We start from the raw sequence: 18,892 nt of genomic DNA on the forward strand, positions 1-18,892 counted from the left end.
GGGGGATGTGAGTAAACAAAATTTGGTGCTTGTTTCATATATTCCATAAAGTCATGAATTGTGTGAAATGTCCATGTAACAGAATAATCATCTCTTTACATTCAATATTTAGTTGCACCATCTTTAGCTGGAGTAACTGCAACCAGATTCTTCTTGTAATTGGTAATCTCTCTTATGCAAGCTTAATTTTACCATTACTCGAATACTGAATCATAGAAAAATATTAGCATGTATGACATTGCTCAAAGAAAAAGTCAGTGGAGGAGACAGTGATTTTAAGCAAATTCATGATACAGATCATAGTGATGGAACTGTTGCTGGGGAAGGAATTAGTACAAACCTCTCTATACAGTAGAACTCAGAGTTATGACTCCTATGATGCAGATAAGTGTGGGAACCATAAGAGTATGCCATGATCCATCTACAATGGTTGAAAAGCTAAGCAGGACTTGCAATGCCTATGCTAGGAATACCTGGAACCTGTCTGCATTTGAAAGACTGTAGCCTCTCAGTACTTCTAAATGCCAAATAGCACCTGAATCTGTATATATACCTCTCAAGCATGAGATTTAATTCAAGAGATCCTCTACCCCTCTTTTTCGTAGATAAAGTGGTTTGTTATTTTAAAACTGAAGGCAAAGCCCTGAGAAAACAGAGTATGCTGTTGTGTCTGAGCTGGAAAGAAACTACAAATATTCTCTTCGAAAGTTCTGATAAGCAGCTGGAATTACCCTACAGAAACTGTTCTACTTCTTTTGTTATATCTAATATTTGTTCTATCCTTATACAAGTGCATTTTGTAACAGTCCGGAATTGTATATAAGGCATGTCCTTGTATTCTCTTCTTTAACATCTTATAACAGTGATGGTGAACCTTTTTAGAGACCGAGTGCCCAAACTGCAACCCAAAACCCACTTATTTATTGCTGGGTGCCAGGTGGGTGTGGCCCACTGGGTGGCTGTGGCTGTGGTGGTCATGGAAGATGGGTGAGTGTGGCCAAGGTGGGTGTGGTCACCTCAATGTTGCTCGTGGGGAGCGACACCTGTGGGGGGTGGGCAGGGTTGGGGGAGCTCCAGGAGGTCTCTGGCAGGTGGGGCAGTAGGCAGGAGACTATCCTGTGGGGTGAGGCGAGGCAGGGTGGGGGTGCCATTGCCATGGGGCAAAGAAAGGGCTGGGGCAGCTGCTGCCTGACACCATCAGCCCCCGCACACAGAAGCCAGTGAACGCATGGGGGGCCAACGGTGTCCGTCAGTAGCCACAGCCTGCTGGCCCCTCGACAAGTGCACACTGGGGCTCCACAGCCCGTCGCCAGCAGTTCAAAGAAGCCGCCTCTGAGGTGGATGGTCGGCCAACAGCTGAGGAGGTGATGCAGTGGGTCTTGCTTGGGAAAAGGAGAACATGCGAGGCCAGGAGGGACGGGATGGGGGGGAGGGAAACCAGCCGTGCCGGGATGCATTCAGCCACGTGGGACCTCGGTGAATTAGGCGGCTGGTTGAAGAGGGACAGTTGCCACCTCCGGGGCATGGCGCAGGTGCCCAGAGGGCTCTGAATGCCGCCTCTGGCACCTGTGCCATAGGTTCGCCATCACTGTCTTATAATAACCATAATTAGGATGGAGAAATTCTACTTACCATCACCATCTTCTGGTCTACTGGGAGCATTAGATTTTTAATGGATTTTTAAAAAAAAAAACTATTGTATCTAACTTCTGCAGCATCAAAAAGCCTTTGCATTTTAAAATTAAAAATGTTATAGTTTGATTTTTATTTTTTCTGTAGTAAGATTGATCTAGCTCAGGGGTAGGCAACCTCGGCTCTTTTATGACTCATGGACTTCAACTCCCAGAATTCCTGAGTCAGCTATGCTGACTCAGGAATTCTGGGAGTTGAAGTCCATGAGTCATAAAAGAGCCGAGGTTGCCTACCCCTGATCTAGCTCATAGAAGGGGAGAATGGCCTTTTTACAGCCTTCACACTATAAGACCAAGCGATTCCATTAGATGGGTGATTTTATTTTTACCTTTACATTGGCAGTAAAGCATTGCAGGTTATCAGCCTTCTCTCCCCACCCGCCACCTCCCACACACTTTCTGGAATTAAGGGACGAGACGCTGCCTGGAGATAAATGGTGGTAAAAGAAACCACCAAGGCACTATCGCAAGGAGGAAAAGTTGATTTTTACAAAACATTTCTTGCCTTTGAACACATACTGAAACAGCTATCCAGGCTTAAGATACAAGCACCTGTAAGAACGCCAAATTAAATTGAGGGTATTTTTAGTCTAAATCCGTGTTTTTTTTCCAACTTGGGAACTTTTAAGACGCGGGAACTTCAACTCCCAGAATTCCCCAGTCAGCATGCGAGAATTGTTTGTGAAAGAAAAAGGGTTTGAAAACTTGAAAACCATGGGTGAAATTTCAGAACAACACTGAAGGCGTCCGAGGTCCGCTCACACGGGTAATGTTTTCTTCCAGAAACCGGAGAAAATCGGCCTACGTGAAACCACGTGCGACTCTATTTTTTTTATCTCTACTGACTCAAGGCGGGCTTCCGCTCTTGCCCCTGACTAAGATGGCGGCGAGATCGCCACCGCGGACCTGAGAAGATGCCATCACTCAGCAAATTTGGACGCGACCACGTGATCAGGGAACCGCAAACTTGGTAGATTCGACAAGTCGCTCAAGCTAACTAATCAATTGAAAGGGCGCCCGGAGACCAACGTGGTGGCGGCACGATCCGAAAAGTTTTAGTTTTCACGGCAAGAGAACCAGGACCCTGGGCGCTCTTTTTGTTCCACCGTGTGGTATCTGCTACCCGGAATTCCAACGTCAGGCCTTCTCCTGAGGAGAAAAAAAAATGGCGTCGGTGTGGGACGAGGCGGAGGTAAGTAAAGCCGGGGACGGGATTGTGGCCGAGAGGGAGAGGCCGGTGGGCAATAGTCGTGAGAGCAGTTGCCTTGTGGTCGGGGCTTGCAGAAATTCCCTCAGGAACCGGCGTGGCTGGGAAGGTCCGTGGTGGGCAGAGGCTGCATGTTGCCTTTGGCCGTGACTGGCTGTTTCTTTCTAGGATGGCATCGGGGAAGAGGTGTTGAAGATGTCCACGGAAGAGATCGTCCAGCGTACCCGCCTGCTGGATAGCGAGATCAAGGTAGGTTTAGCCGGGGGTTCCCGCCTTGGGGGGGGGGGGGGGGGCTGGACTTAAAAAGTTTCTCTTCTTTCTAGAACAGGGGTCTTCAAACTTGGCCCTTTTATGACTTGTGGACTTCAACTCCCAGAATTCCTCAGCCAGCTTGTCTGGCTGAGGAATTCTGGGAGTTGAAGTCCACAAGTCATAAAAGGGCCAAGTTTGAAGACCCCTGTTCTAGAATGCCTACAAATGGTATGGGTGCTTTTTTGTTCTATATAGCATCAACCTTGTTTACTCTTTCCGCTATGTATTCAAAATGGACAGTGATTAGCATTTATATGTATGTACTTATGCGTATGGGGTACGTAGGTGTATATGTGTGTGTACAGCAGGTGTATATGTGTGTTGTGTATGGGTAGATATATACTTTTTGAGAGCAGGCAACAGAATTTCATTTTTTAATGTTGGCCAGTGTGCTCATAGTAAAAAAATGACAATAAAGGTTATCTTTGCGATTCGGGGCGTCTTGAGTATTTCATGTTTTTTTTTCCTCCACCACCAAAAGCTACACTTAGCAGGCCTTTCTTTTGATCTGCTTTTGTAGACAGTGAAAAGCAAATTTTTTAAAAAACGGACTGACCCCAAATTGCTCCCAACGCCTTTTTAAAAGCAACTAGCTGAGGCTCCTTTGACTCCAGCAGCGCTGTCTGGGAATCAATGCTTTCTGAGGAATTCTGGGAGTTGAAGTCCATCCGAGTTGCTAAGGTTGAGAAACTCTGCTCCGGGGCAAAACCACCTGTGAGAAGGCTGTTCTGTAACCTTGCTGCTGATTCTTAAGCAGACTTATTGGAGAGAAAGAATGCCTTGATTATAGCTTGATCAAAGGCAGATTTGGGCTTTTAAACAACAAGGTTGCAGAGAGGTAAGCAATAGTGTGCAGTCCTGGTGAGACAGCAAAAGATTCAGTCTTGTAAATGTTAGAAACTGCAACTAGGAGATGCCCGACCCTTCTGGAGGTAGCCAAGTGACATGGAGGCAGTTTGAAGACTTCTCTCTCTAGCTTACCTTTGGTGTGGCCCCTGTTACAATTTTGACAAGTCAGTACTACCAGAGCTCTTTGTGAGGCCGCACCATGTTCTCTAGAAATCATTGTTAGTATTATGGCAGGCCTGCAGAACTCACAGAGGAGAAAGTGCCACATTGATAACAGATAATTAACCAGCTCTGCAAAGAAATACCTGGTGTGCCAATCAGCTGTTAGATGACTAGTGGGGTGGCAGCAGTGCTGGAACTGGTGGAGGCAGTGAGGCTTGAATGCGCTTGGCAGATTTATTACTGCCAAGATTTTCTTGGGGCATATTTATTACTTTTTTTAAAAAAAATGTTGGTGGGCTGCATTTGTGCAGGCCAGGATTATGGGTTGCATATCTCTGATGTAATCTGTTTCTACCATTTAAAAGTCAACCTTTCTAAATTTGTTCACTGAGATAACAGATACAGAGCTTAACTTGGCTCATGGAAAGTTGCCCGTTCTGGTATATTCCCACAAGCTGTGTCTCCTATCTTTATACAACATTACACCTGTGTTGTGGTATGAAATAAAGTGGCCTTTATTTCCCTTATTATCACATGAATGCATGATTGCCATATACTGCTCCTTGTTCAGTTTTCACAGGGGCTTGCTACACCACATTTTTAAAATAATTGTTGATTTGGTTTTTTTTTCAAGAAAATAAATTCTACAAAACCATTTACCTCTATTAAAACCAAGTAATTTTGCTATTTCATTTTTTCATTCAGTTCCTAGTCTTTTCCCCATTTTCATTATCTCTTTCCAGATTTGCAGGGAATTAATATTTTTTACAAAATAATTGTTCTGAATTTTCAGATCATGAAGAGTGAAGTTCTAAGAGTAACTCATGAGCTACAGGCAATGAAAGACAAGATTAAAGAAAACAGTGAAAAGATCAAAGTGAATAAAACTCTGCCATACCTTGTATCCAATGTCATAGAGGTATGTTTCTTATTGTAAAATATATAGCCTATATAGCATCTATAAATATTGTAATTTTGTTGTGAGTGAATTCCTTGAAGAAAAGAATTGGAAATGGGTTAGGCAAAAATGAGATTATTATAACTTGGTCCTGCTTAAAAAAGAAGTCACTTTTTAATAATCTGACTTGATATTCTTTCTTTGTATAATTTCTCAGCTGCAATCCAAAACATTTGTAAAAGAGAATAATGAGTCTTATTTCAGAGTAAGCATGTATACATCAGTGATTACAATCAAATCAGGAATCCTGTTTTTCAAAAAAGAACTCAGGAAAATTTTGGAAGAAATTATTTTTGAAATGTTTTATGGGATGACAGGTTACAGATACAAGAGTCAAATTAATTTCTATTTTGCTAACCTAGCTATTTTCCGAGAAAGGTGCATATTTTTAGTACAGTTAGGTTGTTATAGGTGAAGTTGATTCCATAAACATTTGCCTTTCAGGAAGAAACAGGATCACTGCCATAATTTGCTTGTTAAGCTAAAATAAATGATCTGCCTGATTACACCAACTAGGATTTATAACAATAAATAGATGATTTTATTACTTTATAATTTATTTTACTTATTTCTGTGAGGACCCTGCTTTCCTCAATAAAAGAAAACTTACTTTTTGAGAGGTGGGTCTATAACATTTTGTAGACCTTGTATAGAAGAACCTCTGCACTAGTTCTGACTAAATATCTAATGCCTTTATCCACTGCTGGGAATGATAGGAATACATATTGTGATAGCATTGTATGCTTGACCAATGTAACTATGTTTACATCTGATCTGTTTGCATGTTTAGCTGCTGGATGTTGATCCCAATGACCAGGAAGAAGATGGAGCAAATATTGACCTTGATTCACAAAGGAAGGGCAAGTGTGCTGTCATCAAAACCTCTACTCGACAGGTGAAAACAACATAATAAAGTGCTTTTAATTATATAAATTTATGATGTTGCCTTATATTAATAAAATTCAGCTCAGTATTGACCATTCCACTGGCAGGGGCTCTCAGCGATGTGTGATGCTTGACATTCTTCTCACTAATGAGACCTAGAATTGAATATAATTTCTTGAACATGGAAAAAACAGTTGAGTGATACTCCTATATGGTCTGATTTGGTAAATCTCATGATAATCAAAATTAATCTTCTCCAAATAGATGTCCTCCAGATATGCATCTTTCAGCTTCCAGATTTCTCAGTAATGGCCATGCTTAGGAATTCTAAAGTTGCTCATATATCTAGAAGAAGTCCAGTTTGGAGAAGGTTAGTCTAGATCAGGGGTCGGCAACCTCGGCTCTTTTATGACTCGTGGACTTCAACTCCCAGAATTCCTGAGCCAGCATAGCATAGCATAGCTGGCTCAGGAATTCTGGGAGTTGAAGTCCACGAGTCATAAAAGAGCCGAGGTTGCCAACCCCTGGTCTAGATCATAGTGTGATCTGTTAAGAGCCTCCCCTTTTCATGTTCCCACTCAAGGATGTGTTTAAAATGTATTGAGTTCAGACATTTTTGAGGTTAAAGTTTTAAATTGAAATGTTCTTCTCCTTTGATTTCTGTCATTTTAAGATTATATGTTAGATGCAGAATATATTTTAACTGCTTTGTTCCTCTTTACATAAAAAGGCGAAGTTGAAATAAATACTATAATTAAGATAAACTATTTTGTTCTTAACAAGCATCTGCAATTTTAATCCAGGAGATCCTACATCTAAAGTGAAAATTGCTGCTAGTTCACAAAATAAGGTATGTGAACAATTCTGATAAGATTTAGGTCAAGCTGAGAATATTTTTGTTGCCTCTTCTTCAACAGACTTACTTTCTGCCTGTGATTGGCTTAGTTGATGCTGAAAAGTTAAAGCCTGGCGATCTAGTGGTGAGTAGTTACTATGCTGTGTAAGAATGAATAACCAAACATACTTTGTTTTTAAAAACAAAGCAACTTCACTGATAACCCAATGTTTCTATCACTTTCACAATATTTGTAAGCTTGCTTATTCCAGTTAATCCTTATGACTATGCAGTCTTTATTCAATCATTAGTAGGTCTCTTGCAATGTGGTTGGGAAGTATTTTATGCTGATCAACAGTTTCAAGTATGACAGATAATGAATTCAGATTGCAAATGCCTATAGTTCTTTAACAGAAAAATGGCCTAATATTGTTTTAATAATATATATTTAATAATATTTATTTTCTCTAAGTCTAAACCTTGGTATATTTAATTTCCGCTGTAATTTAAATTACCATTTTGTATTGTACCATCTATTGCTTTTTTCTCATCTCAAAGCTGTTTAGTGCCATGAAATAACAAAAAAGCTTACATCTTCTTTCTCATTTTAATAGAACAAATTGATACAACAGTGCTCATCACATTTAATGTTCTGAAATAATAACGTTGGGGCAAATTTAATATTTCTTAAGCTACTGAAAATACTGGATTCTGCCCTCTTTTTTCCTCACCTGCTTTTTCATGTTACTATGTAGTGAATCCATTTTGTTTATAATAGTAGTACATTTCTCTCTTCCACCCTCTCAATAACTGCATGAGTAAGGTGTGAGAAAAATGGGGGAGAGGTAGAATTTTTTTTAAAAAAGCCTTTTTGTGGATTTCTTTTTGCAGGGAGTAAACAAAGACTCCTACCTGATTTTGGAAACCTTGCCCACAGAGTATGATTCAAGGGTGAAAGCCATGGAAGTGGATGAGAGACCTACAGAACAATACAGTGATATCGGAGGGCTAGATAAACAAATCCAAGAGGTAAGGAGATGTTATTAATTCCATTTATTTGGCTTAATATTTGCATAGCTTGGAAAACATTTTAGATGCTTTTGTAATTTTGACCTGTTCTGTAATCAAGATTACTGAGCCAGCGGCAATTCAGCAGTTATGAAGATGATTTCATTTACTTTTTTGTTTTTACAGCTGGTAGAAGCGATAGTTCTGCCCATGAATCATAAAGAGAAATTTGAAAATCTGGGAATCCAGCCTCCTAAAGGGGTTCTCATGTATGGACCTCCAGGAACAGGAAAGACTCTTTTGGCCAGAGCTTGTGCTGCACAGACAAAGGTAAAACTGATGTGCTTGCTGATGGCTTCTCAGGATGTATGTAATGCTTCTGGGGGGGGGGTTATTACTAAAGACATTGTACTGACAGAGGACCTATTCCCCTAATTTTTAATTTAGTATTCTGTGTCTGATAGATTTCTAATAGCTCTGTTGTGGTCTACAAAAATGTATTCTCTGCATGGTTAGTTTTTCTTGGACTTTGTTCTCCAGCACTTTAAAATGGCTATAAAGAAAGGTAACCAAGACAGTAAGGAGCCTAGAAACCAAACTTCAGGAGAAGTAGTTGAGGGAACTGCAGATGATTGCTTGCAGAAAAGAGGACACTAATGGGAAACGTGTTAGCAGTCCACAAAAAGCATATGGCCAAAAAAAATGGAGCTGTTTTCTGTTTTAATTAAGAACAAGACAAGAACCAACCTGAATCTATTAAGATGAATGTATAGTTAGATTTATTGAGCAATGGAAAGATTTGTTTAAAACAATGGTAGACTCCCTCTTGCCATACATTTTCATTTTGGGAATTGGATGGCTACCTGTGATTTAATGTTTTCCACACTGAATATGGGGCTGAACTAAATTGCTCTGACATTATAGATTGTAAAAATATGATCTTTAATACCATTTCTTTTGTTAACTGGAGTACTACACTACAGCAGAACATAGAGAACATATATCCTATTTCTTGCCTTGTTTTAGGCTACATTCTTGAAATTAGCTGGTCCACAATTGGTGCAGATGTTCATTGGTGACGGAGCCAAGTTGGTCCGAGATGCCTTTGCATTGGCCAAGGAGAAAGCACCTTCTATCATCTTTATCGATGAACTTGATGCCATTGGCACAAAGAGGTAGGAGCTGTATTCTTAATCTACAAGTTTTGAGTTAGAGCCGGCTTTCTTCATATATCCCAACTATGGCAATGGTGTTCCTTTGGAGATTGGTTCTTAATTAGTATCACTCCCAACTCTTCAAGGATATATATTGTATGCATTTTTTAATTTAACCTACAACTAGCATGTGGTAGGGAACAAAGTTCAGAAGATTACACATGCTATATGCTGGCTACTATAGTAGTAAAACCGGATAATAATTGGGAGGTTTTTTGTTTGCTGTAAAGTCCAGTGTGAAGTGTACCTATTGAATAGCAACCGCTTATGACCAATTATGAGACAGTCCATTCTGTTACTGCCAACTTCATTTTTAATCTGTCAATGTTCTATAGCTTTGAACATGTTGACAGATGCTTTTAGATTTTTTTCTTGCTTAGCTTCTTCCCCTTCAATTTATATTATGCCCCTGCAATTCTTAGGTTTGCACTCACCTGCTGGCATATTCTCTTGTTTATTTATTTATTAAATTTTTGTGCTGCCTGTGTTTCCTCTAAGGTGACTCTGGGTGGCTTGACAAGTTATAAAAGAAGTTGAAAAATAATTAAAATATTAAAACATTTAAACCATACAGATTAAGTTTACAAAAACTATACTAAAACCAGAATTAAGAGATGGACGGGACAGGAATGTGGTTTTGCCACATCAGCTTCCTCCAGTGGTAATCAACCCCCTCATGGGCCCTTGTTATTAGCTGCGAAGTCGTGTCCGACCCATCGTGACCCCATGGACAATGTTCCTCCAGGCCTTCCTGTCCTCTACCATCTTCTGGAGTCCATTTAAGCTCATGCCTACTGCTTCAGTGACTCCATCCAGCCACCTCATTCTCTGTCGTCCCCTTCTTCTGTTGCCCTCAACCTTTCCCAGTATTAGGCTCTTCTCCAGTGAGTCCTTCCTTCTCATTAGTTGGCCAAAGTATTTGAGTTTCAACTTCAGGATCTGGCCTTCTAAAGAGCAGTCAGGGTTGATCTCTAGGACTGACCGGTTTGATCACCTTGCAGTCCAAGGGCCTCGCAGGAGTCTTCTCCAACACCATAGTTCAAAGGCCTCAATTCTTTGGCGCTCAGCCTTTCTTATGGTTCAGCTTTCACAACCATACATTGCAACTGGGAAAACCATAGCCTTGACTATACGCACTTTTGTTGGCAGGGTGATGTCTCTGCTTTTTAGTATGCTGTCCATAGCTTTCCTTCCCCAGGAGCAAGCTTCTTTTAATTTCTTGGCTGCAGTCCCTTTCTGTGCAATATTTTGGATTTGATTTCAAAAGGAAACATTTTACTGCAGGAGTCTTCAAACATGGCCCTTTTATGACTTGTGGACTTCAACTCCCAGAATTCCTCAGCCAGCATGAGGAATTTGAAGACCCCGCCTCAAGAGGCTCTTTAGTTGCTCTTCACTTTTTGCCGTTAGAGTGGTGTCATTTGCATATCTTAGGTTGTTGATATTTCTCCCGGCAATCTTAATTCCAACTTTTGATTCATCTAGCCCTGCCTTTCTCATGATGTGCTCTGCATATAAGTTAAATAGGCAGGGCAACAGTATACAGCCTTGCCGGACTCCTTTCCCAATTTTGAACCAATCAGTGGTTCCGTGTCCAGTTCTCACTGTTGCTTCTTGGCCCGCATATAGATTTCTCAAGAGACAAATAAGATGGTTTGGTACTCCCATCTCTTTAAGAACTTGCCACAGTTTGTTGTGATCCAATCAAAGGCTTTAGCATAGTCAATGAAGCAGAAGTAGATGTTTTTCTGAAACTCTCTAACTTTCTCCATGATCCAGCGTATGTTGGCAATTTGATGTCTAGTTCCTCTGCCTCTTCAAAATCCTGCCTCTACTTCTGGAAGTTCTTGATCCACATACTGCTGGAGTCTAGCTTGTAGGATTTTAAGCATAACTTTACTAGCATGTGAAATGAGTGCAATGGTGCGATTGAACATTCTTTGGCACTGCCTTTCTTTGGAATTGGAATGTAAAGTGACCTTTTCCAATCCTGTGGCCACTGTTGAGTTTTCCAAATTTGCTGGCAAATTGAGTGTAGCACTTTTACTGCATCATCTTTTAAGATTTTGAATAGCTTAGCTGGAATACTGTCACCTCCACTAGCTTTGTTGTTGCTCACATTTCCTAAGGCCCATTTCACTTCACATTCTAGGATGTCTGGCTCGAGGTCAGTGACCACCTCATCATGGTTATCAGGGACGTTAAGCTCGTTCTTGTATAGTTCTTCTGTGTAATTTTTCCACCTCTTCTTAATCTCTTCTGCCTCTGTTAGGTCCTTGCCATTTTGGTCCTTTATCTTGCCCATTTTTACATTAAATGTTCCCTTCATTTCCAATTTTCTTGAAAAGATCTCTGGTCCTCCCTATTCTATTGTTTTCTTCTATTTCTTTGCACTGTTCATTTAAGAAAGCATTCTTATCTCTTCTAGCTATTCTCTGGAATTCTGCATTCAGTTGGGCGTATCTTTCTTTTTCTCCCTTGCCTTTCGCTTCCCTCCTTTCCTCAGCTATTTGCAAAGCTTTCTCAGACAGCCATTTTGCTTTCTTGCATTTCTTTTTCTTTGGGATGGTTTTGGTTGCTACCTGTTGTACAATGTTGTGAACCTCCATCCATAGTTCTTCAGGCACTCTGTCTATCAGATCTAATTCCTTAAATCTATTTGTCACCTCTACTGTGTATTCATCAGGGATATGATTTAGTTCATACCTGAATGGCCCTAGTGCTTTTCCCTACTTTCTTCAGTTTAAGCCTAAATTTGGCAATGAGAAACTCATGATCTGAGCCACAGTCAGCTCCTGGTCTTGTTTTTACTGACTGTATAGAGCTTCTCCATCTTTGGCTGCAGAGCACATAGTCAGTCTGATTTCTGTGTTGACCTTCTGGTGATGTCCATGAGTAGAGCCGTCTCTTGGGTTGTTGGAAAAGAGTATTTGCTATGGCCATCGTATTCTCTTGACAAAATTCTATCAGCCTGCGCCCTGCTTCATTTTGTACTCCAAGGCCAAACTTGCTTGTTATTCCGGTTAACTTTTGCGGCCTAGGCCAACACAGATGCTCTTGTGCAGGAGTGGGACAGATCTGAGGGTCTCTGGCAGAAGGAGGGTCTCTGGGCCAAGGCAGTGGGGGCCGTTCCCTCACTGTTTCCAGGATGGCTTCGCGGGCCACATGAAACCACTTCGCGGGCTGGATCGGGTGTTTGTATGTGGATCTTTGGTCATTCGGGTTTTTTCCGGGTAGAATTGAAGGTGTAGGAGCAACGTTTCGACGGAATCCCATCCATCATCCTCAGGCTGGTGGCTTCAGCTTCCTTCTTCTGGGAGAAGCATGTGATGACAGATGGGATTCCGTCGAAATGTTGCTCCTACACCTTAAACTCTACGCGGGAAAAAACCCGAATGACCAAAGATCGACATACAAACACCCGCGAAAACCTCAGAAATATATATATATATATATATATATATATATATATATATATATATATATATATATATATATATATATATATATATATATATATACTCATGAGAATGTATTTTTGAGAAAATGAGTGTTATAATGTGTAATTCGAGCATGAGAAAATTAAAGAATGCTGTTTATCAGGAGAGCTGATAATCCAAGTAATAGCTTTCCTTTTTTAAAATCAAGTTTATCTTATAAGTTCTCTTAGATCCCATTTTATTTCTGGTCTTCTTAGGTGGTAACTGAGGCCAGATGTGCTTTTGCACAGTTGTGCCTTAAACACCAGGTATATCTGCTCCTGGGTAAGTCAGATCTAGCCTTGGTGTTGCATGATTTATAGGCCAGAAAACTGCAGTGTCATATATGTGGGACACATTTTGATAAGGCTCTTTAGATTTCAGTTTGTTCAGAATTGTTAGTCTGGTGAACTGGTTGTCCCTGGGAGCATGTGATTCCTAGAAGCTGCTCTGTAAAGTCTTCCAGCCCATTTCTTGGCATAAATTGAAGAGCTGATAGATATTTTTGAACATTCTTAATATCTGGTTCCAAAGTATTTCAGAAGGCTTAGTTTCCTCCATGCTTCTTAATGTATGTTTTTCTTTTTATTCTGATAATGGCTTAGATTAGGCTACATAAGAGAGGGTCAAATCAATTTTATCTTGATAAGTTCTTTTAGCTTTTTTCTGTCATAATAAAGATGAAGTTAATTTGTCAAAATAAAGTTTGAAGCTACTTTTATCTGCTAGTATCTCTTTAAAATTGATTGTATTGGTTGTTCTTTGCTGCTCTGTGCAAATTTGATGTGGTGTAATGCTCTTGGATGGAAGAGCAAAGGATAGAAACTATGAAGAGTCCCTGCATTTTGCCCACTGTTCTACAGCTGTGGCTCTACACTGAAATCCAGATACATGGCTCCTAGTAATATTTATTTTCAGGTGGAAGAAGGCAGTATTTGAGATTTTTTTTTCCTTATGGTTTTCAATTACGATTCTAAATGTACATTGGCAACAATTTATGTAAAATTAACTGTATTTGGCTCCGTGGATGTCAACCGAAGGACAAAGCTCTATGACCTCAGCATAGAAGAATACAGTAGATTAAATCTCTTTCCTCAATTGGTTCATTACTGCTGATATAGAAGGAAACAATATTTACATAATAACATGGTATGCTAAGTGTATGGGCTATGAGAACATGGAATGATTTTTTTTTGCTGATTATACTTCAAAGCAATGTTTTAATTAAAACTGTACATGTATATCAAAAGGTAAAAAGAAGATTTCTACAGAAAATGCCTAATAAAAAAAGAAAAGTTTGTTTTCCCCACCAGATTTGACAGTGAAAAAGCTGGTGATCGTGAAGTACAGAGGACCATGTTGGAATTGCTTAATCAGCTTGATGGGTTTCAACCCAACACACAAGTCAAGGTAACTATTTGCCCGTTGTTAATATATGAAGCAGTTCTGTGACCAAATAATATTTGTAAACAGTTATTAATGTTAGAAATCAGATTGGTGACCAACCTGAAGTTTTTTAATAGCTTTAAGTCATTATTTTTAATGTGAAATGAAAATAAGTATCGTATCATAGTTGATCTGGGGGATACATGAAAACTATGGACTGCTCGCATCCATTACCATGATTTAATGGTGGTTGTATATAGAATCTGTGTCTGCCCAACCACAAAATGATGTCCTTTATCCAGGTGATTGCTGCAACCAATCGTGTTGATATCCTAGATCCTGCGTTGCTACGCTCAGGACGGCTAGACCGCAAGATTGAATTCCCAATGCCCAATGAAGAGGCCAGAGCCAGGATTATGCAGATCCATTCACGCAAAATGAATGTCAGGTATTAAATAGAAGGGGAATGTAATTTGGATGACGTTGGTGAACTATGAATTATGGAATCATTTTTATTCAGTGTATGCAACAATCAGTTACCTCAGAGTATGGCGTTAACTAAAAACTATTACACTTTTTCAAAATTTTAGTTATTTTGTGAAAAGCAAGTTTCTAATCTGTGTGACTGTGAAGGTAGTACTAAAACATTACAGTAGTCAAATACGAGATGTCACAACAAAGGATGAATTTTAATTTCAGAATTAGGTCAGGTCTTTATTTCTTGTCCTTCCCTATTTCTAGGAAAATGAGAATAAAGTAAGGGCAAAGTGGTATGGGTTATGTTCAACATTAAGTCATGTCTTTCCCATTGAGATTTTTTTTTAAAAAAATGAAATTTTGTTCTCTGCAGTCCTGATGTGAATTATGAAGAGCTGGCGCGATGCACGGATGACTTCAATGGTGCACAGTGCAAGGCTGTGTGTGTGGAAGCGGTAAGTAGGTTTGGCCAGTATTTTTACCCTAACTGCTGACCTATGGAGAATTTGGACAATAAAAGAGTTATAGTTTCTTATGTCAACTATATTGCTGAATGCTTTTTCCTTCCTTGGATCAGGGAATGATTGCCCTTCGGCACGGAGCAACGGAACTTACCCATGAAGATTACATGGAAGGAATTTTGGAGGTGCAGGCCAAGAAAAAAGCCAATTTGCAATATTATGCCTGATTTTTGCTCCTGAATTGGATATTAAAGCCTTGATACAAAAAGCTCTGTTGTAACTTTTGCAACTGAATTATATGAACTTCTTTCACTTATGAAAAAAATAAAATTAATAATTGTTTCCTCTGACTGAGACTGCTATTATATTTGGCTGGAGATGGAGAACAAATATTGATTGTGCAGGATAGTCGTGTATAGGAAACGTGTCATTAATCTCTTTAAACACCAACGTGTGTACAACCCTGTTGCTTTTGTGCTTGAATTTTTGGTACACTTGCACAATTTATCTTTGGTTGTTAACAATCAGCATTTCAGTTCTTACCTATGTGGATTCTGAAGACACCTATATAAAATTTCAACTAAAGGCAAAATCTAAACTATTTGATATGAAACTATATTTGTTTTTAACTCTGAGGTAAAACTTAGGTGTTTTTTTAAAAAAAATTAAGTTGAAGGTGAGGAGCAACAAGGAGCCAAAGATTACTGTACGGATTGAGAATATCTCTCTCTCTCTCTCTCTCTCTCTCTCTCTCTCTCTCTCTCTCTCACACACACACACACACACACACACACACACACACACAGAGGATAACTGTGTTTGAAGTAGATACCATCTAGAACACAGGTGTCAAACTCACCACGTCACGTGACACAACATATCCCAACTTTTTTTTGCTTTGACAGAGCTGGGGTTGGCGTGGCCTCCATATGATGCAACCGGCCCGCAGGCCAGCAGTTTGACACCCCTGATCTAGAACAAGAGGTGTATATATTTCTGTCACCACAGACCAACATTTTTTCCTTTGTTACCCCTGTTTGGCTTTGAGAAAACAAATTGATGCCTGAGTATATTCATTGGTAAAGACCAGTAACTGGACTTCTCTGCAGTTTCTTCGACCACATTTAGTACCCTTGTCCAAGGCTCAAACCATGTTTGTAGCTAGTTTCCTGCTTTGAATATGAATACACACATATACATACACTTGACAAATTTTAATGTCATTTGGTTTATTAATTTGGTATATACCCATTGATATCTTTCACTCATCTTTTATTTGTTTGTGTGTTGCTAAAGGGTGTATTCTTTTTTCCCCCTTCAGTTGCACTAGTTTTCTATTTGGACAAATGTTTCCTTATTCACTGAAGAAAATTTCTTAACTCTTAATGTTCTCTCTGATGTTATTTGATAACTTATCCTCTTAAATTTGATGGCACTTTCTCAGATTTGATCCACAATATACATTCTAATATGTATTGCATTTTTAAAGTAATATTGTGGCATTTTGGAGACCCTCATCTTCTTGATTTTCCCTTTTTCTTGAACAAATGATCTCATTTTCTTTAGAAAAAATTTTTAAAATCATTTTTGTTGTAGCTTTGTGGGTGTCCTTTCCTATCAGTTCAATCACTTTTTGACAGGACCTTAGTACTCCCTAAGTATAGAGATTCTCAGTCGTCCAGGTCATAGTTCTCTCAAAGGTACCTTTCAAAAGGCAACTGGACTTGGGTTTTTTCCCTTAAAAACAAACTGGAGAAGTGAAACGTTTTCAAGGAAAAACCCCCAAGAAAATCCAGTTGCCTTTTGAAAATATTCTCTAAGTCTGCAATCATTCCTTTTATGGTTAACCCTTAAATTGTCTTTAAGGATATAAAACATGTTTTTGTGAGGTGGAACATCTGTTTTTATAGTAGAAGGGTGATTAGCAATAGCACTTAGACTTATATACCACCTCATAGTGCTTTGTGGCCCTCTCTCGTTTTAGAAAGTCAGCATATTGCCCTCAGCAATCTGGGTCCTCATTTTACTGACCTTGGAAGGATAGAAGCTGAGTCAATCTTGAGCCAGCCAGGATTGAACTGCTGGCAGTTGACCGAGTTAGCCTGCAATATGCATTCTAACCACTGCCACCACAGCTCTCTTAGATCAGGGGTCTTCAAACCTGGCCCTTTTATGACTTGTGGACTTCAACTCCCAGAATTCTTCAGCCAGCATGCCTGGCTGAGGAATTCTGGGAGTTGAAGTCCACAAGTCATAAAAGGGCCAAGTTTGAAGACCCCTAACTTAGATTAAGGTCTTCTTTTATAGGTGCGTGTTGAATTTCATTGCCTATCTGAAAATCACTCCATTAGAAAAAGCATTAATAAGTTCTTAGAGTTAAATTTGTTTGTGGGCCTCTTGCATATAACAAGTCTATAAGTTTATATGAAAATGCTGATTTGTTGGAATATATGCTATCGTTGATAAGAAGGCTTACAATTTCCCACTAAATAGCCTCCCAATGTATTACAGTAAATCATTATCAATTCCTGCTTCCCTCTGTTCATTTGTTAGGTTGGCTACATGTGTAATTGGTAGACAACAGTTTGCTTACCTAGTCAGATAAACTATATAAAATAGTAAGGGGGAGGAAAAGTCAGCAGCTCCTTATTTTACTGCCAAATTGATCCTGATTCCAAATGCCTGTTTACCTTGAGATTTGGTTCCCAGGACTGATACTGGTGCTTCCTTATTCCTGTAGAGGTACTAAATATGATGTAACAGGGTTTCTTTTGCATCTATAACACGCAGAAGAAATCTAAAGCCAGAAAATTTCTCTTGCTTTTAACGTAACCAAGCCTTTTAATTTAATGCCTCTTGAAATGTACAACTTCCATTTAAAAATCACACTTGCCATGAATACATTAACTTTAGCACTGAGTAATTAATTACATGCCACTTTAAAATACAATGTAAACAGCCCTTCAACAAAGGGTTCTGTGCAGTCTTTGGGGGAGGCGATAAAGAAGTACAATGAGGAAAGACCAGGGCTTCCCTTCAGCACCATTGTTGATGTTCCTGAGTTAGGCTCAGCTTGTTAATCATCTGTACACTCTGGACCCCTCTTGTGAGTTATGCCTCTTTATGTGTTAAAAGAGAATGACAGATTTTTAGGGTCTGTGCTCCTTTTCCAAAACAAAGTTTCTTCTGTATTCTGGAAGGATTGAAAGTGGACCAGAAATCTCAGGTTGCCTTTTAGAGAAGCTACATGATTTGAAGAGTGGGCGTGTCTCCCTTGCTCACTTGGCCTGTGATTTTTTTCCCCTTGCAAATGAACATAGGGCTCCTACTGAATCAGCAAAAGATTTGTTGCAAGGGAGCAAAGAACCACATCAGATTTGTGCAACCCTGAACTGGTCGGTTTGGGTGATTACATCATTGCAACTTGCCCCCTTGTGGAAATATTCTTCAAGCATCTGAAATTTAATACGCACTTTACTCCAAAGTACCTAGTGCATAATTGACTTCCAGAACTAACAAGATACAGATAGTGAACAGCCTGGACTGAGAATATTTCCCTCTCTGAATGTTTAAAGCCTTCATCTAAACCAAGGTTTGCTGCAGGGTAATGGGCCAATTCCAGCATTGGGTCTCTGCTCAAAAGAGAATCAATTCTGAGACTGGGTGTATTTTTCCTTGGCTTTCCCTTATAATTGACCTTCCAGTTCTTGGAAATAAAACTCCTTGGCATCAAACAATTCACATTGGCTTCTGCTCCTTAGAAAAAGCTGATGCCGTTTAAACGATCAACAGGTCTTATAGCACCACAAGCCTATTTAACAGAAAACTGCCTCTTAGAAAAAACAGGAATAAGAATTAACCCAGACAGTTGATGTGAATCAGAAACAGGCAGACCAGAAGAATCACGGGCTGGCATTCCTCCACGCCTTTGCCAGAGCAATAGAACCCCTTAGTTCCAACCTGGTTTG

General features: G+C 39.7%; 1 protein-coding gene across 1 annotated transcript; it reads left to right on the forward strand.

Moving 5' to 3' along the window:
- The first annotated feature begins 2,606 nt into the window (after nucleotides 1-2,606).
- On the forward strand, nucleotides 2,607-15,267 carry PSMC3 (proteasome 26S subunit, ATPase 3). Its single transcript, XM_083349797.1, has 12 exons — nucleotides 2,607-2,883; nucleotides 3,067-3,147; nucleotides 5,015-5,140; nucleotides 5,970-6,074; nucleotides 6,982-7,044; nucleotides 7,791-7,928; nucleotides 8,094-8,237; nucleotides 8,934-9,082; nucleotides 13,914-14,010; nucleotides 14,289-14,434; nucleotides 14,837-14,918; nucleotides 15,041-15,267. The coding sequence occupies exons 1-12, from the start codon at nucleotides 2,857-2,859 to the stop codon at nucleotides 15,149-15,151; spliced, it is 1,269 nt and encodes a 422-aa protein (XP_083205923.1). The 5' UTR covers nucleotides 2,607-2,856; the 3' UTR covers nucleotides 15,152-15,267.
- Nucleotides 15,268-18,892: the final 3,625 nt, after the last annotated feature.

This window comes from Vipera ursinii, assembly GCF_947247035.1.
Source record: "Vipera ursinii genome assembly, chromosome: 1".
Taxonomy (NCBI): domain Eukaryota; kingdom Metazoa; phylum Chordata; class Lepidosauria; order Squamata; family Viperidae; genus Vipera; species Vipera ursinii.

Excerpts from the sequence above, each read along its gene's own strand:
- PSMC3 (XM_083349797.1), top strand. The coding sequence starts at position 2,857 with ATGGCGTCGGTGTGGGACGAGGCGGAG. Across the intron at positions 5,141-5,969 it reads TTGTATCCAATGTCATAGAG|CTGCTGGATGTTGATCCCAA; the intron begins GTATGTTTCTTA and ends TTGCATGTTTAG. Across the intron at positions 9,083-13,913 it reads GATGCCATTGGCACAAAGAG|ATTTGACAGTGAAAAAGCTG; the intron begins GTAGGAGCTGTA and ends TTTCCCCACCAG.